Below are 27,047 nucleotides of genomic sequence, written 5' to 3' on the forward strand. Positions count from 1 at the left end.
TAGTGCTCAAAGAAACCCCGCAGAGCATCTCCAAATACAAAATGCTCTGCACAAAGGAAATATGTCACTGCTGGTTCTGTAGTTAAGGAAGGTGCAGCAAAACATCCCTATGTGCAAGATGCACAGAGGGATTGTGACACTGGACCTTTTTACTTGAATTAAGCTGTACTACAATTTCCTGCCCAGTACATAGTCAGGATGTGACCTTGATATATTGAGCAGGAATATAGACCATTGGAGCTCACCAATCATAAACTGGTGACATACCCTAGTCATGATTCATCATTTTGTGTGATGGGAATAGTTCTTTAAAATAGTATAGTATAAAATTCTGTAAAATTACAGTATAAAAGTGTTATGTGATTGACATGCTAAGCACAGATTCTTTCCTTCCTGTGTGCATACTTCTTAAAAATATTTGAAGTATATATTAATTTATTCTCACTGAGCACACTGGAGGGAAAACCAGTATATAAGAAACATCTTTTACTAAATTATTTTTATCTTGCTTAAGATGTAGCTCCATCTTACAATGACATTTTTTGTTTAAAATTAGTTGCTGTGTGTGTCATTGTCACTGAGAAAATTAATCCATAAATTTATTTACATATTAAAATCACTTGATTCATTTTAGCAACTGAAGGAAACAATTACATGGATGTCATGCATATGAGATCTTTTGTGATTAACTAATTAGGAAGGTGTTTTTAGATTATTTGGGACCTGAGTCAAAGCTAAATCAGACAAAGGGAATTAGTTATGTTTCCCATGCTTGATTTTTATTATTGCATATTTACTCTGCAGTTTATTTGCTTGATGGCTTAATGGTATTTGCACAAACATATTAAAACCCAGAAAGTGTGTTATTATCCTGCCTTTATGAAATGTGGTTTCTTTATTGGAGAAAATATATGTGACACTAAACATGAAAAACTTTCTAAGCTTCTTGTTCTCATCATCCATTTGTTTATAAGCTAAAATAGCTTAGTAAGGATATGTTCACACATTCAAAATTTGCTTATGGCAAATCTAATGTGAATTTACAATTTACAGTATAATGGCTCACTTACACCATGGTACAAATTGGATGAATGCAAACCAATAAAAAAGGTATTGCACTAGGACCAATGTTATTCAATGAGGCAGTGCTGATTAATGTTTTTTTTTGTCATACTGATTCGGTGTGAGTAAAAAATTGCAGCATGTTAGGATTTGACTCTGAAAATCTGAATTTGAAACTGATTTCTACCACAGATGTGTAGACAATGCTGGCATATAGGCATTAGAATAAGCTAATCCATCAAATATCTGTGCAGAATTTAGGAGACTGAAGATTCTCTTTCTTTAGTATGATTTTTTGTTGTGCAGACAAAAATCTGCATTTATTTTTTCTCCAACAATAACCAATTTGAAGCAATTAAAGAGGACCTTTCACCAAATTTTTCATGTTGAACTATTCACGCAATGTAATAGTGGCCGCAGTGCAGAATAATTTTTTTTTGCCTCTCTGATGAGCAAATATAGCAATAAAAGTATTTGACACCTAATAAGTTAACTTTTTATAGTTCAAGTGGGCGTTAGAAAGTTTTCACTGGGGGCCTGTATTTCTTCTCCCTGTATGATGCTGACCAATTATAAGCATACAACAAAACTCAAAGTAAAGAAGAACATGGACCACAATAGCTTGGTTTCTCAGCATGTGAAATCATAGAATTGTAGAATCATATACTGTAAGGGGTACTTTGCACGCTGCAATATCGCAAGCCGAGGCTGCGATGTCGAGCGCGATAGTCCCTGCCCCCGTCGCAGCAGCAATATCTTGTAATAGCTGCCGTAGCAAACAGTATCGCTACAGCAGCTTCACATGCACTTACCTGCCCTGCGACGTGGCTCTGGCCGGCGACCCGCCTCCTTCCTAAGGGGGCGGGCCATGCGGCATCACAGCGACGTCACACGACAGGCGGCCAATAGCAGCTGAGGGGCGGAGATGAGCAGGATGTAAACATCCCGCCCACCTCTTTCCTTCCGCATTTTTTGCCGGGACGCAGGTAGGAGATGTTCCTCGCTCCTGCGGCTTCTCACAAAGCGATGTGTGCTGCCGCAGGAATGAGGAACTACATCGTACCTGTCGCTGCACGGCATTATGCAAATGTCGGACCCTACACCGATGATACGATAACGACGCTTTTGCGCTTGTTAATCGTATCAAAAAGGATTTGCACATTATGATATCGCCTGGGATGCTGGAAGTGCGTTACTTTCGATTTGACCCCACCAACATTGCACCTGCAATGTCGTAGTGTGCAAAGCCTGCCTAAGATTTGGAAGTGACTTCAAGGGTCATCGTGTCCAACCCAGTGCTCAATGCAGAATTCCCTACACAATCGATAACCGATATCTGTCCAGCCTCTGTTTGAAGACTTACATTGAAAGAGAACGGACCACCTCTGGGGCAGCCTGTTGCACTCATTTATCACCCTCACTAATTTGTACCTTTTCCCTTTCAGTTTCATTCCATTGCTTCATGTGCTTCCATCAGTGGCGTACCATCAATAGAGGCAGGTCAAGCCACTGCTATGGGGCTCATAAGCATCACAGATGCCAATACAGTTTAAGTCGATGATGAAACGGAGTGCAGCGTTCCCTTTGATCATTGTCCCACTGTGTTTGAGCTCTCTCACAGTTCCTCACAATAGTGACTTTACTACTGCGCACCAGTCACCACTGTGTTGACATGTGCAGAGCACAGACAGCAGGCGAACAAGGAGCAGTGGGGGGGATAGAGGAGAGGTGAATATGGCGAGTCGGACTGGGATAGCGGGGTATTCCTCAGAGGGCCCTGGGTCCCCAGTGGGCCCACCATGCTTCCTACAAGGCTGGTTTAACCCCAGGATGATAGCTGTGGGCTGGGCTGTGGCTGGGGACCCCATGCAGTTCCCCCAGCAGCTGTGTCGGGGCAGACTGTTTCTGTGATGGCCGGGGCTGCACTGTGCCTTCAGTTGTTTATGTGCCTCCCCAACTGTGTCACAGTTAACAGAAGCTGCCATGTCTGCTAACTGTGACGTCACGCAGCACACCCTGGACTCCTAATTCCTGCTGGAGAGGATCATCAATAGAGCCTGCAAGCTGGACCGGAGACAAGCCGGGAAAAGGTAGGAACCCCATTAATATGTGTGTATGTCTGTGTATCTTTTATATATCTGTTCATATCACTTTTTTTTGTATGAATGAGTATATATCTGTGTACATGTGTGTGTATGTATTTCACTGTGTATCTATTTATGTGTGCTTGTCTGTGCATGTACTTGTCTGCGTTCTGTGTGCATATATGTACCTAAATATGTGTGTCCACATACACATACCACATACAGTATGTGCAGGCTTGTGTCTGTGTGTCTACGTATGTGTGCATGTCTGTGCATGAGTGCATGTATGTGTCTGTGTCTACATATGTGTGCGTGTCTGTTCATGTGTTCGCCTGTTTGCATATGTGTGTGTGTGTCTATGTGTGTGCATTGCAGCTGTCTGCATGTGTGAACATTTTTCTGTGTGTGTCTGCCTATGTGTACCTGTGGCAGTTTGTGTGTGTTAACATATCATTACAGGATGGGGAACTTTAGGGGCTTGGGATGGAGGAACATAGGGGCCCAGGATGGGGCAGTTTAGGGGCCTGGGATGGAGGAACATTGGAGCCTAATGTGGAGCAGTTTAGGGAACTGGGATGAAGGAACATACAGTTAGGTCCAGAAATATTTGGACAGTGACACAAGTTTTGTTATTTTAGCTGTTTACAAAAACATGTTCAGAAATACAATTATATATATAATATGGGCTGAAAGTGCACACTCCCAGCTGCAATATGAGAGTTTTCACATCCAAATCGGAGAAAGGGTTTAGGAATCATAGCTCTGTAATGCATAGCCTCCTCTTTTTAAAGGGACCAAATGTAATTGGACAAGGGACTCTAAGGGCTGCAATTAACTCTGAAGGCGTCTCCCTCGTTAACCTGTAATCAATGAAGTAGTTAAAAGGTCTGGGGTTGATTACAGGTGTGTGGTTTTGCATTTGGAAGCTGTTGCTGTGACCAGACAACATGCGGTCTAAGGAACTCTCAATTGAGGTGAAGCAGAACATCCTGAGGCTGAAAAAAAGAAAAAATCCATCAGAGAGATAGCAGACATGCTTGGAGTAGCAAAATCAACAGTCGGGTACATTCTGAGAAAAAAGGAATTGACTGGTGAGCTTGGGAACTCAAAAAGGCCTGGGCGTCCACGGATGACAACAGTGGTGGATGATCGCCGCATACTTTCTTTGGTGAAGAAGAACCCGTTCACAACATCAACTGAAGTCCAGAACACTCTCAGTGAAGTAGGTGTATCTGTCTCTAAGTCAACAGTAAAGAGAAGACTCCATGAAAGTAAATACAAAGGGTTCACATCTAGATGCAAACCATTCATCAATTCCAAAAATAGACAGGCCAGAGTTAAATTTGCTGAAAAACACTTCATGAAGCCAGCTCAGTTCTGGAAAAGTATTCTATGGACAGATGAGACAAAGATCAACCTGTACCAGAATGATGGGAAGAAAAAAGTTTGGAGAAGAAAGGGAATGGCACATGATCCAAGACATACCACATCCTCTGTAAAACATGGTGGAGGCAACGTGATGGCATGGGCATGCATTGCTTTCAATGGCACTGGGTCACTTGTGTTTATTGATGACATAACAGCAGACAAGAGTAGCCGGATGAATTCTGAAGTGTACCGGGATATACTTTCAGCCCAGATTCAGCCAAATGCCGCAAAGTTGATCGGACGGCGCTTCATAGTACAGATGGACAATGACCCCAAGCATACAGCCAAAGCTACCCAGGAGTTCATGAGTGCAAAAAAGTGGAACATTCTGCAATCGCCAAGTCAATCACCAGATCTTAACCCAATTGAGCATGCATTTCACTTGCTCAAATCCAGACTTAAGACGGAAAGACCCACAAACAAGCAAGACCTGAAGGCTGCGGCTGTAAAGGCCTGGCAAAGCATTAAGAAGGAGGAAACCCAGCGTTTGGTGATGTCCATGGGTTCCAGACTTAAGGCAGTGATTGCCTCCAAAGGATTCGCAACAAAATATTGAAAATAAAAATATTTTGTTTGGGTTTGGTTTATTTGTCCAATTACTTTTGACCTCCTAAAATTGTTTAGTGTTTGTAAAGAAATGTGTACAATTCCTACAATTTCTATCAGATATTTTTGTTCAAACCTTCAAATTAAACGTTACAATCTGCACTTGAATTCTGTTGTAGAGGTTTCATTTCAAATCCAATGTGGTGGCATGCAGAGCCCAACTCGCGAAAATTGTGTCACTGTCCAAATATTTCTGGACCTAACTGTAGGAGCCCAGGATGGGAGACATTTTTAAATACAAGGGGCTAGTATGGGAGACATTATATTCTGGAGACTTGCGTCATAGCAAGAAGAAGTGATAGCGGTCAGTTCCGGATGGAGAGGAAAAGCGAAGATGAATAACTTCAGCTAGGGACTTTGCTGGTATGTCAGTGTATTAAATGTACACACATAATGCACTATATACAGAGCTCCTGTGTATAGTGTCACTGGTGATCACTGTTTGGAGGGATAGAAGGGACCATTATACTATATGTAAGTCCATTATGATGCATGGAGGGCTGTGTGGGGTCACAATTGGGGATCTTACTGTTTTGGGGTCACCATTTATTGCTAGGGTAGTTGAAGGGGGGTACAGTAGGGTCATCATACACTGCTTGTGGAGCGTACTGTGGAGGAATTCACTGTGGAGGTATCATATAATGTTTGTAAGGCACTTTTGTTTTTTTTGTTGCCATCATATTTTATGGCTGCAATGAAAGGGAAATCTAAAATCTAAAACATGAGGTAGTTAGTTAACAATTTTTAATCAAGAAGTGCAAAAGCCATCCAACCACATCAAAGGTCCCACCACTCCATGTGCCAAACCAGGCATCATCTCAACAGAGAATAGTAACTATGTTATTTTACATGTTTGTCCATTGGGCACATAGTGGATTTGTGAACCTATATATTAATTTATTACTGAAGTTGTGTGACCTTGTTTTAATATTTGTGCTACATATAGGGGGATTGGCTCCCTCCAGGGCTCAGCACCCTTATCAATCCACCATTTTCAGACAAAATTTTAATTATATGCTATGCTTTTCGTTCCCTTGTTCAGATAAGGTCTAGTTTGGCAAATCGAGAGGCCTACATCTTCTTTAGGGGCACTTTGCACACTACGACATCTTAAGCCGATGCTTGCGATGCCGAGCGTGATAGTCCCCGCCCCCATCGCAGCTGCAATATCATGGTGATAACTGCCGTAGCGAACATTATCGCTACGGCAGCTTCACATGCACTCACCTGCCCTGCGACGTCACTCTGGCCGGCGAACCGCCTCCTTATTAAGGGGGCGGGTCGTGCGGCATCATAGCGACGTCATACAGCAGGCAGCCAATAGAAGCGGAGGGGCGGAGCTGAGCGCGACGTCAGCATCCCGCCCACCTCCATCCTTCCGCATAGCCAGTGTGAGCCACAGGACGCAGGTAAGGTGATGTTCCTTGCTCCTGCGGCTTCACACACAGCGATGTGTGCTGCCGCATTAATGAGGTCCTTCCGAAATTATGGAAATGACCAACGCTACACCGATGATACGATTTGGACATTTTTGGTCTCCATAATCATATCAAAAAGGATTTGCACACTACGATATCGACTGCGACACCGGATGTGCGTCACTTTCGATTTGACCCCACCGACATCACAGCTGCGATGTCGTAGTGTGCAAAGTGCCTCTTACTATTAGTGAGTGACCATCCTTATTAAAAGGTACAACTTGAGAACGTTTAATAGCTATTTGATAAAAAAAAGTTAACTAAATAAATTACATTTTTAATGTGTACAGTAAAAGGGGCATTAATTAATTGCTCTGTGCTAATGCATAGATACTGTATGTATATATATATATATATATATATATATACATTCATTCATGGCCTAAAGTGTTGACAACCTTGAGATTGTGCCAGAAAATGAAGTAGAACACATCACTACCATATGCGGTATGTTGCGGTAGTAATGTAATATTTTTTTTTTTTGATAGGAGGTGTAGGTTGGGTGCAGGAATATTGTGTACAAATTCCAGCACCAAATCTGCATCTCTTGGCAAAAAAACCTGTTTTTATGCCAGAAGATGCAGGGCTCTGAACTCAGGGACCTCACCTCAGGTGAGGTCACTCAGTTTAATGAGGTTACCTGAGGTCAGGTTACCTGCGATCACAGGAGAAGAAACATGGGAACCTCCAGCTGTGACCGCAAATAACCTGAGTGACGTCACTGTTCATCACGTGACTCAGTCACTGCCTGAAGCTCACAGAAGGTGATCATTGTTCTATGGTCGCAATCTGTGCCTTCAGATGTAGCAGAGCTGTAATCTTCATGGGACCTTGTCTGGATTACGTCAGACCTGGGTGCTTTTAGAGCTAATAAATTGGTGAAAGAGGTTTTTTTTGTATTTTATTTCAAATAAAGGATTTTGGGGTGTTTGTGTTTAATTCTTTTCACTTACAGATTAGTAATGGGTGCTCTCATAGACGTCTTCCATTACTAATCCAGGGCTGAGTGGCAGCTGAGGGTTGTTATTAACCCCTTCTTCAATGGATGCAACAATTCTGCTTGGCTGCAGGCTGCTATTTTTAGGTTGAGGGGCACAAAAAGCATGGGTCTCCCCAGCCTGAAAATACCAGGCCTCAGTTGTCAGGCTTTGACGTGACTGGGTATCAAAATTGGGGGGACAACACACTATATTTTAAATTATTTATTGAAATATTTTTTTTTTAAAAGCTGCATGTGGTTCCTCTTGTTTTGATACACAGCCAAGATAAGTGCATGGCTAGGGCTGTAAACGTCTGACTGAAACCAAACACAGACATCAGGACTATCAGTGGGAGGGGGAAGCAGTAAATATTCATGAAGGTAAATGAATGGCCCCAGAAGAAGAGTGAGTGACTCGAAAGCAGTTATAGTTGCATCAGAGACTCGATAAGTATAGTGCGCTTGCTCTAATCCTCCTTTCCCTTCTACCATAATTTTTAAGCGCCAAATTCTGGTCCCAATAGACTTATATGAGGATCGGCATCTGGTCAGATACCCGAGATCAATTTTGGGTGGGAATCAATTTTTTTTTTTTAAGTCTGGTTAGTCCCGCTGATCCCGGATATCTGAGAATTTGTCCATCACTAGTCATAGGTCATGGGTCTTCCAGCAGGACAATGACCTCAAAGATACTTCAAAAAGAAATGGATGGAAATAAAGCGAGAGTCCTGAAGGGGACAGCAATAAGTCCAGATCTAAAGTCCATTGAACACCTGTGGAGAGATCTTACATTTTTTGTAGGGAGAAGGCATCCTTCAAATGTGAGAGACTTGCAGCAGTTTGCAAAAGAAAAGTGGTCCAAAATTCCAGTTGAGAAGTGTAAGAAATTTGTTGATGGTTATAGGAAGTGATTGATTGCAGTTATTTATTCCAAAAGGGTCTGCAACAAAATATTAACTTGAAGGTGCCAACAAGTTTGTCTATAATATATAAATTAATTTTTGTTTTGTTCAGTTTTTTTTGTTGTTCAATACATGTAAAGGAAATAAATGTGTATGACAAAACACAGGAACGGCAATACATTCAGTGGAGGTCATTTTTTATCTTTTTTTGTAACATTACAGTTATGTTTGCTGTGCTGTGCTCTACAGTGAGATCAGGTCTTTCATTACATAGCACACAAGAGTTAAGCTGGTGTCACACTAAGCGACAGCGACAATGACGTCGCTGTTACGTCACCATTTTCGGTGACGTAACAGCGACCTTGTAAGTCGCTGTTATGATCGCTGCTTAGCTGTCAAACAGCAGAAGCAGCGATCATAACGTCGCTGTGCTACATGTGCAGAGAGCAGGGAGCCGCGCTTAGCGCTGGCTCCTTGCTCTCCTAGGTACAGTACACATCGGGTTAATTAACCCGATGTGTGCTGCAGCTACATGTCACAGTGCAGAGAGCAAGGAGCCGCGCGCACTGCTTAGCGCTGGCTCCTTGCTCTCCTTGCTACAGTATACATCGGGTTAATTACCCGATGCATACTGCAGCCACATGTCACAGTGCAGGAGCCGGCACTGGCAGCAAGAGCGGAGGCTGGTAACCAGCGTAAACATCGGGTAACCAGGGAAAGGTCTTCCCTTGGTTACCCGATGTTTACGCTGGTTACAGCTTACCGCAGCTGCCAGTGCCGGCTCCTGATCGCTTCATTTCGTCGCTCTCTCGCTGTCACACACAGCGATGTGTGTGTCACAGCGGGAGAGTGACGACCAAAAAATGAAGCTGGACATTCAGCAACGACCGGCGACCTCACAGCAGGGGCCAGGTCGTTGCTGGATGTCACACACAGCGACAGCGACGGGACGTCGCTGCAACGTCACAGAAAATGGTGACGTAGCAGCGACATCGTTGTCGTCGTCGTTATGTGTGACACCAGCTTAACATGCTTGATCTGAACTACTACGGTATGTAAACTGTAATGAGATCATACTCTGCTCTCACTGCAGAGCGATGATAAGTTTAGCTGAACAGATATCAATGAGTTTACTGATGAATCTTTGGTCAAGCAGTGTGTGAGAGGAGGGCCAGTACAATAGAGCTGATAGTGCTCTGAGAGAACAGCTGATAGAAGGGTTTTTAATATAACATAGCTAAATGTTGTTGCCCTGCCATTCCCACCACAGGGACCTTATCTGAAAAATGTTAGTCGTCAGTGCTTTCTAATCATACTGGTGGTTAAAACAGAAGGTTCAAGGTTCCCTGGTATTTTACTTTTCACACAGTGAGAAAACTGTAAGATATTGTGGGGCATACTCTTCTTTGGTTTGAATATAGCTGTCTGCTTATGGCTAAGGAATTCCCGTGGTTGTTCCTTCCCGATGAAAGACCTGGCTAGTTTCCTGCCAGCCTGGAGAAACATGTGATGGTGTCTCAGCGGCATTCTTGTTTTGCATATTTTCCCAGGGGGCCTTGTTCTAATGTCACTGAGTTGAGAAACACGTGGTGGTGTCTCCGCGGTGTTGGATGTTGATCTCTCCAAGGTCAACCATCCTTACCTATGTAGTCTTTCACTAGGCATTGCTCCCACTAGCCAGTTTCCTACTCCCCACTGATGAGGGGCAAATACACCGAAACAGCTGTCTGTGGATGGATACCATGTTTTTGTATAGGAGGTTTCCTTGACTGGAGACTGCCCTTCCCATAGTTGTTCCTTCCCGGTGAAAGACCTGGCTAGTTTCCTGCCAGCGTTGAGAAATATGTGATGGTTTCTCCGCAGCATTCTTGTTTTGCATATTTTCCCAGGGGGCCTTGTTCTAGTGTCACTGCATTGAGAAACACGTGATGGTGTCTCCGCGGTGTTGGATGTTATCTCCCTGAGGTCAACCATCCTTACCTATGTATGGCTAAGGAATTGACTGCATCATACAGGGGAGAAAGCACATACCCACAGTGACAGCTGCCTAATAACACTCACTTGGACTAAAATAAATTTAATTCATAAGGCCCAAATACTGTGACTTCTAATTTTTCTTCAACGAAGAGGTGGAATTATTAAAAACAGGATGTTTTAGTCTCCCTTGCAATCACCATTACACCGTGTGTGCAGTTCAACATGAAACGTTTTGTGAAAAATCTTATTTACCACATCTTTTGAATTATAAGACGCACTTCTCCTCCCAAAAATTTGAGAGGAAAATGAGGGGTGCATAATGCAAATGTTGCCTACCGGGAGGTGGAAAATGGGCGCTGTGCTGGCTGCGGTGGGGGCTGTGCTGGCTGCGGTGGGGGCTGTACTGGCTGTGGTGGGGGCTTTGTGGAGCAGGGTGGTGCAGCAGGTGAGATGCTTTGTCGACAGTGCGGGCTTCAAATAATGGCACCTGAAGTCGGTGCATGCGCAGATGGAGCTTTTAGCTCAAGATCTCTTCTTTACATGCACAGGGGACTGAAGGCAACTGCCGCCCATAGGTGGCATGTGCGCAGATGAGATCTCAACTTGTCATTGAGCCGAGAGCAAGCGCCAACTCCGGGTGCAATTTCTTTGAAGCATGCACCGCTGACAGAGCATCTGTGACACCTGCCGCACTGCCCTGCTCCACACAGCCAGCATGGCTTCAGCACCTAGCACAGCCCCCACTGCAGATAGCAGAGCCTCCGCCGCAGTGCATGTAGCATCACCCTACTCCAGCACCACCCCTGCCTCCTTTAACCCCACTCTACCACCACTGCCGCCGCCCGTCCGGTAATACACCTGTATAATATGGACCCCTTTTTTTTACCTTTTTTACCTCCTAAAATTGGGGTGTGTCTTATAATCCAGTGCACTTTATAAAACAAAAAATACGGTAATTACAACTAGAGTCAGAATTTACAAACAACACTAGGTACCAGTGATAGGCGAATAGTGAAGTTTGCAGATTCCGATTATTTGTCTCAAATATTTCAGACTATTTGTGTATCTGTAACGAATAATGAATCTAGTGCAAGTCATAGGGAAACTCAAATAATTTTCCAGTGGACCTTCCCAAGATATGTGGATGGGCTGTAAAAATGATTAAATGGATGGAAAAGTGCTAAAATTGAATATGAACAGCATGGGGATGCTGCCTGAATGCATCTCTGAACCACAGGTTGCTTCTGGGAATAATTTTGTCAAAGTAGTATGCCACTTTCACATGCAGTCCCCCGCCTATTTGTGATAACCAAGGCAGGTAAAGTAGACAGCTGTGTGTGCAGGCCCCCAGCTTTGTGCTTTATTTTAGCTGGATATAAAAAAATAGAGACTCCTTCACAATGCTTTTGTTTTAATTGACTCCTGCCTATTTTTGATAATCAGTACAGATAAAGGAGGTAGCTCGGGATTGGAATTTCTCAGGCTGGGAAGGTCCATGGTTATTGGTCCCTCTTCAGCCTAAGAATTGCAGACCGCAGTCACCCCACAATTGGCACACACATTCTATGCACCAATTGTGGTGCTTTACCGGGGTTATCCCAATTGTGCTTGTGCGGTGACAATCGGGGTAATATATACAGTTAATGTCAGCTGTAATTTGTCAAAAATCACAGCTGGCATTAAGCCCTGGGTTGGTAATGAAGATGTGTCTGTGAGACCACCCCCATTTCCAATGCTGAAAGTAAAAAGAAAAAACACAAAACACACAAAAATCCATTATTTTAAATAATAATAATAATGATAATAATAATAATAAAAAAAATAATAAAAAAATTCACCAATTTATCAACCCCCAAAGCATGTATGAAGTAATCCACACGATGTGGAACTGCAATGATGAAAAACACAAATGATCACTTCTGGGGCACACTGTGGGCAGCGTGCGACCCGGCTGTGAAAAGCAGTGATGTCAGTCAGATCACCGGAGTTCACTGCCAGGTTAAAACGGTATCAAATGTGACCAATGGTGAACCCTCTGCTGGACTACTGTACTGGCGACTTGTGGGACATGGTGGTACAGCAGTCTGGTAATCTGGCAGTCAGGTTACTGGAAGTGAAGTCAGTTGAATCTACGCATGGATAGCTGGACTGCTGTGTGGCCATGTCCAGTAATCTGACAGTTCAGCAATCCACCTTGCCGGACTGTTGGATTGGGGGACATGGCATCATAGGAACTGGTAGCTGTGTTGCCTTTACCTGTGCTGGCTATTACAAACATACGTGGGACCACATGTCATTTTTTTTTTCTTCACTGCATCTGCCAATGACAGTAATGACAGTAGCAAAGATGGTTACAGAATTACCCCTGTATATTTAGTGATGGAAAATCAGGTGCAAAACATGTGGGGAGGGGACTCAACACTCACGAGGTGAATACAAAAATACTCTACAAGTAACGAATATCCGGAATGCCTTAATGTTTGTGCGTGTAATAAATGGTGATGAATGTATTCACTCGTCATCACTGCTAGGTACTTATTAACACAGATCAAAAAATACCATATAAACAAATATTCAAGAAATGGCACTTTAATCATTATATAACATTTATATACAACCAAAATAATATATCCACAATTTTAATTAAAAAAAATAAACTCCATAAAAACATTGAGAAAAGTGCCAAAAATATATTCAGTACAGATCAAATAAGTAATTATCATAGCTCAGGAAAAAAACAGAGTCGAGAGTGTAAATGTTTTAGTACATAAGCCTTTATTATTGAAACAACACTTTTATAATACTCTTCTATTACAAAAAATATAGAAATAAACCTTCACATGTGTTTTGTAGCTGTAATTAGGAGGTGAACTGTGAAATTATTTTTTCAGCTGTATATATTCTGAAATAACTCAGAAAAGATTTGAACTACATCACAGACATCTTATGAACGAGGCTCCAAAGGTCACCACTAGTCATTGGCAGGCCCTGAATTTCTCACACATTTCCCAGTGTCTGTTTTTTTTAATACTTGCTGGGTTAGTAATGAAGGTGTCTGACAGATGCTTATACAATACTAACCCCTGGGATTGATGACAGCTGTTAATTCACTGCTGATATCAACCCCAAAAGTAATACCCTGATTGCCAATGCACCAGGAAAATCAGGAAGAGAGGTAAAATGCCAGATTTGGTGTATCTAATGAATGCACCACTTCTGGGGTGGCTGCGTGCTGCTATTCTTAGGCGGGCTTTGCACACTACGACATCGCAGCCCGATGCTGCGATGCCGAGTGCGATAGTGCCCGCCCCCGTCGCAGCAGTGATATGTGGTGATAGCTGGCGTAGCGAAAGTTATCGCTACGCCAGCTTCACACACACACTCACCTGCCGTGCGACGTCCCTGTGGCCGGCGACCCGCCTCCTTGTTAAGGGGGCGGGTCGTGCGGCGTCACTGCGACGTCACACGGCAGGCGGCCAATCAGAGCGGAGGGGCGGAGATGAGCAGGATGTAAACATCCTGCCCACCTCCTTCCTTCCGCATATCCTACGGAAGCCGCAGTGAGGCCGGTAGGAGACGTTCCTCGCTCCTGCGACTTCACACACAGCGATGTGTGCAGCCGCAGGAGCGAGGAACAACATCGGACCGTCGCGTCAGCGTAATAATGGATTACGCCGACGCTGTACCGATGATACGATTACGACGCTTTTGCGCTCGTTAATCGTATCATCCAGCCTTTACACACTGCGATGTCGCATGCGATGCCGGAAGTGCGTCATTTTCAATTTGACCCCACCGACATCGCACCTGCGATGTCGCAGTGTGCAAAGTGCCCCTTAGACTCAGAAGAACACTTTAACAATGGGTGTTCCCACCATGATAATGCCAGACCCAGCTATCTGCTTTACTTTGTCTCAAAAAAAGGGCGGACCCCACCATTTTTTTTTTTTAATTATTTAAAAAAAATAAATTAAAAACATGTTGTGGGATCCCCTCTATTTTTGATAACCAGCCAAGGTAAAGCTGACAGATGAGGATTTCAGCCCACAGCGGTTGCTTTACCTGTGGAAGATATTAAAAAATAAGGGGACTCCATGTCATTTTTTAAAAATAATTTATTAAATAAGTAATTTAAAAAAAATGTGGGATCCTCTATATTTTTGAAAACCAGCCAAGGTAAAGCAGACAGCTGATGGTTTCAGACAATAGTTGTCCATTTTATCTACATTTTGTATCAAAAATAGGCAAGAGCCCATGTCATTTTTTTTAAACCTTTAGTCTTCACAGCAGAATACAGCGATCTTCCACATGAAATAAAGCTTGGTGATTGGCGGGGTTGAAGCATTTGAACAATCTTTATTAACCCCTTCATTACTGAGCGATGTTCCTCCCCTTCTGCCGAGAGCTGTTACTTTTTTTATTTTTTTGTCAATCTTGCCTTATGAGGGCTTGATTTTGTGGGACGAGTTGTACTTTTAAATTAAATCATGAAATTTACCATATAGTGTAGGGGAAAATGGAAAACAGGAGCTATCAATGTTGGTGTTCCGGGTGAAACAACTCCCAGATAAGGTAAAGCAATCATCTACAATGATGTATTATTAGACTTTTCATTTTACTGCATACAGTAGCACAACATGTTATACTCTTCTGGCTGACTAATCGAGCACAAAAGAACTATTTGTTATGTAAAAGTTATTTGAATAAAATATTGCTTTTAACATTTTAATTTTAATATTAGCTTAAACTAATCATGTTCTTTGCCCATAATGATATAAAATCTTAATTTTCTTATTGGAAAGGGAAAAAAGCTTGTCAGAGGCATCATGACTTAATGCCAAGTACCAATCTACTCTGATACCTCTGACAGGTATGTGGACTTTATTGAGGCCCTCTGGTTGCCCACCAGAAGTGTCAAACCATGTGATAGGGTCGTAGCAGCCAGTCAGTGAACTAACTCCTATCAATATAACTCACTCCTCACTGCTGTGTCCATGTTATCAGCGGAAAATAGCTGAAATTTAAGAATAAGATCCCTAAAATCACAAAAAACAGCATGTTTAGTAAGGATTTGATTAATGACGTAATGAATTCAAAGCATAATTTTAATGTCACTTTGTTTAAAAATCAATAGTAGTAGAAAATATAAGAAACTTTGTAATATGTTATTTGCTTTTTTTACCCACATTTTACTCTTCTCATGAATTCAACAGTTAGACAATCTTCAGATTTACGTCTGTTTCACACGTCAGTGAAAAACACAGACGTTTTTCACTGACGTGTAAAACACGCACATGTCCCTCCGTAAGCCATGATTCACGGCACACATGGGTTGTCTAAGTGCAATCCGGGCTCCGTTCTCCGTGGTCCGTGATTGCCCATAGAGATTAACTCACCTGTGCCCGCTCCCGCTCTCCATGGTGCTGAACGCTCCCGCGGCGCAGCATCCGGCCGGCGCTGACCCCCGCAACAGCTGCTTCCGGGTCGGCTGTGTCGTGCATTCATGAATATGCATGACAGTAATGAGCTGGCTCAGAAGCAGCAGGCAGAACAGGCTGCAGAGAGCGCGGCTGAAGCCTGGTGAGTAAAAATGATTTTTATTTTATATGCACATTTTTTCTGGCACGTGTTTCACGGATCACACCACTGCGTGGTCCGTGGGACATCAGTGATGCCAGAAAAAAATGGACAGGTCTCCGTGCGACAATCACGGACACCCGGGTTCGCCGCACGGAGACACGTTCAGTGAAAAATCACTGATTTGTGAGCAGACCCATTCATTATAATGGGTCTGCGTATGTCAGTGATTCTGGTACGTAGAAAAAAAAGCACAAACGTATCAGAATCACTGACGTGTGAAAGGGGCCTTAATCTGATTAAAGTTGTTCCTGAGAGACCACATTACAAGTGTTCCAGTTGAAGTCTATGAAAAAAGGAGGGGGAGAAAAAGAAAGGCAAAGAATCAGAAAAAGCTTAAAAATGCAACATCCAAATCACAGACCAATCAGAAAAAGTCATATTACTCCTGTATACACATATGACAGCTTATCCTGAAAAGTTACCTGAAGTCACAGTTACACTTTAATAACTGACTTCATTATGCTATAAGATTGTTTTATTCTTTATTAACCATGTTTTAGTATGGTAGTTTTTTGTAGATGTCTTGGGTGTGATGATTATAATGTAGTCTTCTCAGGGTCCTGAGACTGTGTAGACCATCTAAAGTGTTGTGAGTAACCCATATTTTAACCCCTTCACCCCCGTGCAATTTTCAGTTTTTACACCCCCCCCTTCGTCCAAGAGCCATAACTTTTTTATTTTTAGGTCATATGAGGGCTTTTTTTGTGAGACAAGTTGTACTTTTGAATGAAACCATTAGTTTTACTATGTAAGGTACTGAAAAACGGCACAATAATTCCAAGTGCAAAAAAAGTGCAACTGCCTGATTGTTTTTGGAATATTTTATTCACCGTGCTTACTATATGGTAAAACTGATGCATCTGTGTGATGTCTCAAGTCATAGATACCAAACATGTATAGGTTTACTTTTATCTAAGGGGTTAAAAAAATTCACAAGTTTGTCAAAAAAAAATTTTTGCGCCATTTTCCGCTATCCGTAACATTCTTATTTGTAGAATCTATGGCTCATTGACAGCTTTTTTTTTGCATCTCAAGCTGACATTTTTAACAGTACCATTTTTGCACAGATGCTATGATTTGTTTGCCTGTTATCGCATCTTGCGCAAAATACGTGGCAACCAAATAACGTAATCTTGGCGTTTGTTTTTTTTGTTGCTGCTACGCCATTTACCAATCAGATGAATTGATTTTATATTTGGATAGATCGGGCATTTCTGAACACGGCGATACCAAATGTGTATACAGTATATTTTTATTTTTTTAACCCTTTTTTAGATTTTTTTATTTTTGTTTAATTTTTTAAAACTTTTTTTTACTTTTTTTTATTTTACTAGTCTTCCTAGGGGACTCTAAGGGGTACTTTGCGACATCGCTACTGCGATATCGCCGGGGTAAAATCGAAAGTGACGCACATCTGGCGCCAGTAATGACGTCGCAACGTGTAAAGCCTAGATGCACCGATAAACGATCGCAAAAGCGACGTAAATCGGTGATCTGTGTAGTGTCGGTCATTTTCATAATTTCGCTGCAGCGACAGGTACGATGTTGTTTCTCGTTCCTGTGGCAGCACACATGGCTGTGTATGAAGCCGCTGGAGCGAGGAACTTCTTCTTACCTGCCTCCATCGGCTATGTGGAAGGAAGGAGGTGGGTGGGATGTTTACGTCCCGCTCATCTCCGCCCCTCCACTTTTATTGTCCGCCTGCCGTGTGACGTCGCTGTGACGCCGCACGACCCGCCCCATTAGGAAGGAGGCGGGTCGCCGGCCAGAACGATGTCGCAGGGCAGGTAAGGGCGTGTGAAGCTGCCGTAGCGATAATGTTCGCTACGGCAGCTATCACAAGATATTGCACGTGCGATGGGGGCGGGTACTATCGCGCTCGGCATCGCTACAATCGGCTAGCGATGTCGCAGCATGCAAAGTACCCCTAAGGATCAGCAGTCTGATTGCTTGGTACTTTCTGTAGATCACAGCTGCACAGCTGAGATCTGCAGAAAAACTGCTTTACTCTCACACATGGCGGTCTGCTGGCAGTGAGAAAAAGTGACCCATGATAGCTACAAGAGTCATCACATGACCCTGTGCTACCATGAAAACTATCGGATCCACGTGATGACGTCACGTGACTTCCGATGACGCCGGGCAAGTGAATGTTTAATGCAGCATGTTACATTTTGACAGCGAGATGCAAGGTGTTAACAGGCACGAGTGGAATGCGGATCCAGTCGTGCTTGATAGCCGCACATGACAGTTGTTTAAATCAGCTGACATGTGCAGGGATCGCTGCCAACTGCCCACGACAGCCGGTGGTAATTAACCTGACACAATGCATGACGTACCCAGTACGGCATCTACTGTGAAGAGGTTTAAATCCTCAACCCTGACTGTGTTCAACTGTGCTGTGATAGATTGAATCTGTACCATCAAGTTGTATACCTTTTAGTAACTAAAAATTTGAGCTTGGTGGAGGAAGAACACACCAGGCCCTTGACATACTACCTTTGCCCCCACTACCTTTGCAAAATAATGTGGAGGAGGTTATATGCTGCAGTGAAAAAATCATCCTAATTAAAATTAATCTCTTGCTTCTGTGCCGAAATGACCTAAATTGGCTTTGGGAATTTGTGTGAAAATAGAATTGGATTTTGTTTAGTGCCTTGATAGTCCACATACGGCACCTCTAAGATAGCTACAACACTTAGCTTTCTGTTATGGCAAGGTAGTTTGCCCTTTGCTGAGGTATAAAATAACTGCTATGGAGACTGAATTGCTTTTTATTCTCTGGAGACACTAGCTCCTGTAAATCAGCCTCAGGTTGCTAACTCAACAGTGTCAATGTTATTACAATTGCTGCAGGACAAATCAATGTCCTGTGTTATTTTACTTGTCCTTAATTTTCAACATACATCATTCAGTGATAGTCTTTACTGTAAAAAGCTACAATATACATGAATATGTTAGTAATCCTATTATTACATCATATGCTCAGTTTTCTGCATGTGTCATCAAATTTCATGTATTTGATGTATTTGGTGTGTTTATCGAACAGCAATTTGCAATTAATAGCTTTGATATAAATTTGTGATTGTAATTTCTAAAAATTGAAGCTCTTAAATTCACAGATGATTTGAAGAAATGTACACATGTATACAAAATTGAATGCAACATGAAGGGCATAAAAGTACAGTTCTCCAATACTTTAAGTGATGTATATATAAGTAAGAGCAATTTAGAATCCATACATGACAAAAGCACAAGGCTATAAATGTAAAACTAGAAGGTTTTTTTAAGGATTGACTAGGGATGAGCAAACTCGAACTATAAAGTTCAAGTTTTGTACTGAACACGGGGTGTCTGAGACTCGGATTCAAACACAGACTTTTAAAAAACGTCCATATCAGAGTTTGAAGTTTGCCTGCTGTTCGTATGGTAATAACATTTGTTGAAAGGCTGCAGTTCAGCCAATCAACAAGCTTTATTGCATGCAGAAGATGACTGTATACTGCTTTGAACAAAAAAGGTTTTTTTTTAAAAAATTGACGTGCGCTCCCATCTCTTTTTAATAGCCAGTGAAAGTAAAACAGACAGGCTTCAACCCTCAGCTATCAGATTTACCTTGGTTTGTTACCAAAAACTGAGGAAATCCAACTCATTTTTCAAAATTTTTTAAAATTAAGAAAAAAAAACCGTCATGGGTTCCTTCAGTCCCACCTATTTTTGAAAGCTACTCAAAGTAAAGGAGACAATTGAAGGCTGGTACTATCAGGGTGGAAAGGGCCATGGTTATTAGGCCCTTCAAAGCCTAAAAAAATAAGCCAGCAGCAACCCCAAAATTGGTGCTAGAAGCCATAGAAATCAATGGATGTCATGGAAGATTAGTCTTTGGACTAATACATTGGTGAACAAGGGTGTGTGGGGTAGTCCTTATTCAAAATTATTTTTTTTTTCTTTGTCTGTCTTTTTTAACTTTTTTTTTGTTATATTAGTAACAGAGGTGTCTGATTGACGCCTATCCATTACTAACCACTGGAATTGATGTAAGCTGTCAATTCACATCTGACATCAACTCAATAAGTATTACCCCATTTTCCACAAGGGAAATTGGAAATAGCCAATAAATTACCAGATTTTGCACATCTAATGGATGAGCCCCTTCTGCGGAGGTTGGGGGCTGCTATTTTTAGGCAGTGTGGGGCCAAATAACCTTGGGACTTCTTGCCCTCATAATACTAGCCCCCAGCTGTCTGAAAATAGGTAGGAGTCGATGTAGTTTTTAGTTTAATTATAAATAATCCCCTCTTTTTTTGATAACCAGCCAAGGTAAAGCTTACAGTTAAAGGTTGCAGTCTGTAGCTGACTGTTTTACCTTTGCAAGTGATCAAAAATAAACAGTAGCCCACACTGTTGTCTAAAGAATGTATTCCTATTCTACATATTTGCCCTCATTTTGCTTCCTTCTGCAGCCCCTTAGGTTCTCCATTAGTTTTTATGACCTTATTTGTCTTGGGTCAAGTTTGGGTTAAGTCTGGATCATGAAGCAAACTTTTTAAAGTGAGGCTGAACAGTAGCACCACTAGCAATGCATGCCATCTAACAGTATCAAATACAATTTATCTTATCTAAAATAAGCCAGTTAACTCACAACAAATTATTGCCCCAAGTGCCTGCCATACAAGTTGTTAAAAAAGAAAACTGTGATGCCATAAGCCAATGATGCCATAATTGCAAGGAGAATCAATGCAAAATAAAGTCTCCACAGAGTAGATGAAAATTTGTCAACCATCATTCTATTAATTGCCTATAGGACTGCTAGAGGAAAGCTAAAAGCAACAGTGCCTTGATAGTTACTCAAACTCCCCGAACTTTTCCAAATTTATTCACATTACAGCCACAATTGTTAAAGTATTTTATTGATATTTTACGATTTTAGGGAATATACCTACACAAAGTAGCAACTATTTGTGAAGTGTAAAGGAAATGATACATGGTTTCCTAAGTATTTCAAAATATAAATCTCAAAATTAGGAAATCTGCATTCAGCTCCCTGTAGACTGATGAACCTAAATAAAATCTTGAGTGAGTAATTGACTCCAGCATTTAAATAATCAAGAAATTTAGTCCACCAGTGTTTAATTATTATCTATTACTACAGATGTTCTGTGAAGGAGGTTTTTTTTTAAGAATATAAGGGATCAAACAGCATCACGAAAGTCAAGGAACACACCAGACAGGTCATAAAAAATGTTGATGTGATTGTTTCACTCTCATTTCAAGTAGATTCTCCTTCTCCAATGTTTGTGTAAGGAGTTCCTTTGTGTCTCTATGCTTTCATTTTAATATTAAGGGGAACCTGTTAGCAGATTTTTGCTATGTAATCTAAAGAGAGCATGCTGCAAGGCATAAAATCTTGAATTCAGGGTTACCTGTCTTGGCATGTACCCTTCTCTAATTGACATCTCAATGTCAATGTACAATCTCTATTGAGAGCCTAGTATGCACAGCAGCAGTTCTTTTAGCCCTGCTACATGGATATATCTAAAACTCCTTATTGTGTCAGAAACGCGGCAACCAATAGTCTAAGGTACACATAGTGGGAGTAAGGATCTCTTTGCCTACATTATGCTGCTCTCAGATGAGAAAGCAAAAACAACAAATTTAAGCTTTTTGAAATGTTGCCTGTCCAAGGTTTTTGTTAACTTTATCATGGTGCTTGCTATATTCATAACAGAATGTATCCTTGGGCGCGTCATATTGTCCATAAATATTTTTTGTATTTGTAGGAATACTTAACAACCCACAAGTATGGTAATGCTGCAAGGAAAGATCTATGGAACACACTCTCAAAGGTAAATATAGCACATTATATTAATTAATAACTGTTTTTGTAAAGAGCATTATCTTGTTATAATTTCACCTGTCAAGGAGGTAAAAGATAAGAAACAAAATTTAGCAATCAATTTTAGAAGTTGATGTGTTGAAGATAAGAAAAATGAGTAACTATAAAGATCTTGGCAACAAAACAATTTGTTTAGGGGTGATTTCTAGTGTGCAAAAATACTAGCTGAGAGTGGGCTCAGGATGGAAAATAGGTAAACTGGCTAACGGGTCATGGAGACTCAAAGTTCATTAGGAATGGGGGGAGAAGCAAGCCAATCTGTTTTGACTGCATGAAACAGATGAATCAACAATTGCCAAATATGTCTACAAATAGCACATGAGCTTCCAACTGGTCAATGAACAATAGAAGAAAGTGGCTTGGAATGGTAAAGCAGATATTTGTTTACAAAATCTAATTTCATAGTGTGCCACCAAATAAAGTGCGTGATGTAACTGTGGAATAAAAGCGCAAAAATAGGGTCTTACCCGGTATAGGGCTTTTGTCTAGTGCTGAAAACGCACTCACCTGGTGGGGTTGTGCTTACACCTATATTCCTCTCCCCGTTTATGATACCAAATAAAGTGCAGCACAGCATAGCAATGATATTCCTTAATGTAAGTTGCTTCTTTTAGCCTGTTAACCCCTTCACAACCTATGACTTACTGGTGCAATATTGGATGTGTACAACATCGGACTGGCTACCGGAGGAATCTCCAGTAATGCTAGGCCTGCATTCAGTTACCTGCATTGCACTCCGGAGCTCTCACTTGAGCTCCATAGTGCAGCCTAGACTGCACCGTGAGCGCCGAGTGATAAATACTCCGGCAATTGCGGTTCAGTTCATGACAGCTGCAGATATCCCGGGGTAATCTCCGGTGCTCTTACCTGAACTCCAGATTGCAGCCGGCCTGTCCGCAGCTGTCATGAACTGAATCGCAATCGTCGGGGAATCAATCACTTGGCGCTCCGGTAAACTCTAAGATCAGACCAGGCTGCTGCTCCGGAGTGCAATGCAGGTAACTGAATCCTTGCCTGGCATTACAGGAAATTCCTCTGGTAGCCAGTCCGATGCTGGATGTGTACTTCCTTTTTATCTGAGCTTACGCATAAAGCCTGTATGTTTCCCTGCTCCTGTTGGCTGATTTGATTAGCCATGTGCCTCAAACAGGAATTAACCAGTTAAATCTTGCTTTAAATCACTCAAAGCGGGCATTAACGTATGCCTGCTGGGAATGTGCCATTTCCCCCTCCCTTTGGAGGCCCCGTGAAATGATCATGGAGTGCCAATGGGTTGTCATGACCGCTGAGGGTCAGCTGGGGATTACAGTGTCTGTCATGACGAACTTCCTGTAAATGCCGGCTGAGCACCACATTCACAGAAAAACATCATTTCTGTTGTACAGAGCGGTGCTGATGCACTGCTTTGTATAGCACAAGCAAAGATCAGAAGATCACATATTCAAGTCCCCAAAGGATATTAGTAAAAACAATAAAAAAGGAAAAAAGTTTTAGAAAAATAGGAAACTATAAAAAAACACAAACATTTAAATCACCCCCTTATTGCCCCATTGAAAATAAAGCAATATATAAATAAAACACATATTTGGTATTGCCATGTTCAGAAATGCCCAATCTATAAAAATATAAAATAAATTAATCTGATCGATAAAGGGCATAAGGAGGAAAAAAAATCAAAAATCCAGTATTATGGATTTTTGGTTTTCGCAACAATGCAATAAAAGGCAATAAAACATCACATGTACACTAAAATGGTATAATTAAAAACATCATTTCAGGATGGAAAAAATAAGCCATTACATAGCCCCAGATTGTGAAAAATGAAAATGTTCCAGGTCTCCTAATATTGCGCCAAATGCGTAATTAGTTTTTTTGACCAATTTCTGAATTTGTTTTCACTGAAAAAATAATATGTTGAAGGCACTTGAGATAGATAAATAAGGATCAACCCCAAAAAACACACTAAATAAGAACTAAGTAAAAAAAAAGACATGGAAAGTGGTGTGCACATAATTTTTTGGGGTCACCAAGACATAATTGATAGAGAATTGATAAACAAATTTAATTTTAATCAATAAATAACAAGCCAGAAAACAAACTCTGCTAGTGCATACAAAAACATTTAAAAACAACACAGACAAAAGTCAAATTGTGTTACCGTGAGGGGAGCACCTAATCCCCAAACATCTATAGTACTATGATACATTAAATGGCAAAATAGCAAATATCATTGGACACAAATATTGAATAATCCAAATGACAAAGCAGATGCAATTCTAGTATGTAGAAGCAAAATGGTAGAAATCACAGATCATACAGGTTAGACTGAAACAATATAGTAGTATAAGAGAAAAAAAAAACATATGAGGCTAAGCCAAAAGGCACCTAGATCTCCGGCAAATAAGAAATAAAGAGTTACCACATAATGCTTACTAGCAAAAAGAGCAATCCTGCTAAACAAATGCCTTATAGGGGTATGAGAAGATGGGGATCCCCACGCGTATCACCACTCAGCGATGGCTTCCTCAGGGGTAGCAGTAGATGTACCATTGGCAAACAGACTTTAAATATACAAACAATTTACAGAAAATGTAATCCAATTACCTAACACATCAAGAAGTTGGCATAAGTGCATGGCAGACAGCATCCCAGAAGTGGGCTCCCCCTCTACCCATACACCTATATGGCATTTGTTTAGCAGGATTGCTCTTTTTGATAGTAATAATCATGTGGCATCTCTTTATTTCTTATTTGCCTGAGATCTAGGTGCCTGTGTTCAGATTTTTTTTGGTGGGTTAGCCTCATATGGATTATTTTCCTCTTATACTACTATATTGTTTCAGTCTAACCTGTATGTCTGTGATTTCTACCATTTTGCAGCTATATACTAGAATTGCATCTGCTTTGTCATTTGGATTATTTAGTATTTGTGTCCAAAGATATTTGCTATTTAGCCATTTACTTTTTCATAGCACTTTAGATGCTTGGGGATTAGGTGCGCCCCTCACAGTGACACGCTATGTATGACTTTCGTCTGTGTTGTTTTTAAATGTTTTATATGCACTGGCAGTATTTGTTTTCTGGCTTGTTATTTATTGAATAAAATGAAATTTGTTTATGAATTCTATTATTATGTCTTGGTGATCCCAAAAAATTATGTGCACACCACATTCCTTTTTCTCTTATTTTTGACTGAATTTGTTTTTAACACTTAAATAAAAAAAAAATATTTTGGTATCTATGAACTCATACTGACCTGGAGAATCATACTGTTAGGTCAGTTTTACCATATAGTAAACATGGTAAATAAAAAAATCCCCAAAATATTGTGGAATGGCAATTTTTTACAATTTCACATTTCTGGATTTTTTTTCCCCCATTTTCCAGTACAATATGTGCTAGAATGAATGGTGTCATTCAAAAGTACAACAAGTCCTTATATGACTTTATTGACGGAAAAATAAAAAAGTTATGGCTCTTGGAAAAGAGGGAGGAAATATGTGAATGAAACACTGAAAATCGCCGGTTGGTGAAGGGTTTAATGTAGTATGCCAAACGGGAAATATTATTTCGAGGAACATGAAATTTTTTTTTACTGTAACGACTTGGCTTCCAGTTTGCCGACATAGTTTTATTATTACATTTTATCAGACTGATCACAAAAATATATCATGATACAGATAGCTTTAACTGGACACAACACAGCAAAGCCATTTAACATATAAAGTTAGATTTTCAGTTACTTTTTTTGCAACAGGATATTTTTCTCCATCATCATTTGATAGGAAACATGAATTTATAAATAGTCTATACTGTGTATATGTTTCTATACATGTATCTATATCTATAATTCATACTTGACAATGTCTGCAATTTCTATTCAATTCAATTCAATAGAATTAGAGAAAGATTATTTAGAAATGAGATAATCTGTATCTGGAACATGTCAATTATATTTATGTTCATCTTTCAGGCGTATCACATATTGCTAACCTTTCACATATGCACTAAAGCAAACATACAAATAAATTTAAAAGAGTGAAGGAAAGTTGAAAATGTTTGTAGACTTTGCTGTTTTTTTTAGAAAAAAGTAATTTAACTTATTTTTAAGGTATTGAAAAATGAAGGCAAATCGGTAAACATTCAAGAAGTGATGGATCAGTGGACTCTGCAAATGGGATATCCTGTCATAACAATAATAAGAAATGACACTGTGGATGATGGCATAACAGTTACTCAGGAGCACTTCCTATATAATGTAGACACAAATATCCGTGACCTAGAGCAAAAGAATATCAGGTAGGGTTACTTTAATGTTTCTGATGTTTTTTCTTAACACTAATTGTTTACAATTTATATACATTTATGCATTGCATTTTCATTATATTTTTATTTCATAGTATAAATATCTCAGGTCAAAAAGGGTAAAATTGTTTGAAAACTAAGAGGTTATTTTTACCTGCTTTTGATCACTGAGCTCAGTAAAATATCGAAAAAATTACATTATCTATATAGATTTTTCACAGAAGCTGACTATAGGCTTTCAAAAGAATATAATTCCATAGGTTCCCAAAAAGAATTCCATCCATACTTTTTTCAAGATGGTGCTCTAGTGTATTGCAGTGATATTCCTGGGCTGATGAAAAAAAATTAAGTTTGAGTACAATATGAGAGTGGAGAATCTTTATTGATTCATCCAAAAAAGTCTGAAAGCTGTTGTACTGCTCAATGGCAGCGAGTATGCTTCAGTGCCTGTAGGGCATTCTGTGTACTTGAAGAAAAGCTACAAAAATGTAGACTTTTTCTCAAGAAACCTAACTACAAGCATCAAGGATGGTCAATTTGTGTTGATCTGAAAGTTGTATCTATGCTCCTTGGGCATCAAGGAGGATGCACAATGTACCCATGCTTTTTTGTGTGAATGGGACAGCTGGGATAGGACTCATCACTGGCCAATGAGAGCTTCTTTGAAACCTAGACTCAAGAACATAGTTG

At 40.7% G+C, this 27,047-nt stretch overlaps 1 protein-coding gene across 1 annotated transcript in view; it reads left to right on the forward strand.

Moving 5' to 3' along the window:
• Positions 1-27,047, forward strand: part of TRHDE (thyrotropin releasing hormone degrading enzyme) — a 1,371,551-nt gene that overhangs the window by 969,264 nt on the left and 375,240 nt on the right. The window contains exons 8-9 of the mRNA XM_075344896.1: positions 21,937-22,002; positions 26,164-26,351. Of these exons, the coding sequence (XP_075201011.1) occupies positions 21,937-22,002; positions 26,164-26,351 (254 nt within the window). The remainder of the gene's footprint in view (positions 1-21,936; positions 22,003-26,163; positions 26,352-27,047) is intronic.

This window comes from Anomaloglossus baeobatrachus, chromosome 4 (genome assembly GCF_048569485.1).
Source record: "Anomaloglossus baeobatrachus isolate aAnoBae1 chromosome 4, aAnoBae1.hap1, whole genome shotgun sequence".
In the NCBI taxonomy this organism is placed as follows: domain Eukaryota; kingdom Metazoa; phylum Chordata; class Amphibia; order Anura; family Aromobatidae; genus Anomaloglossus; species Anomaloglossus baeobatrachus.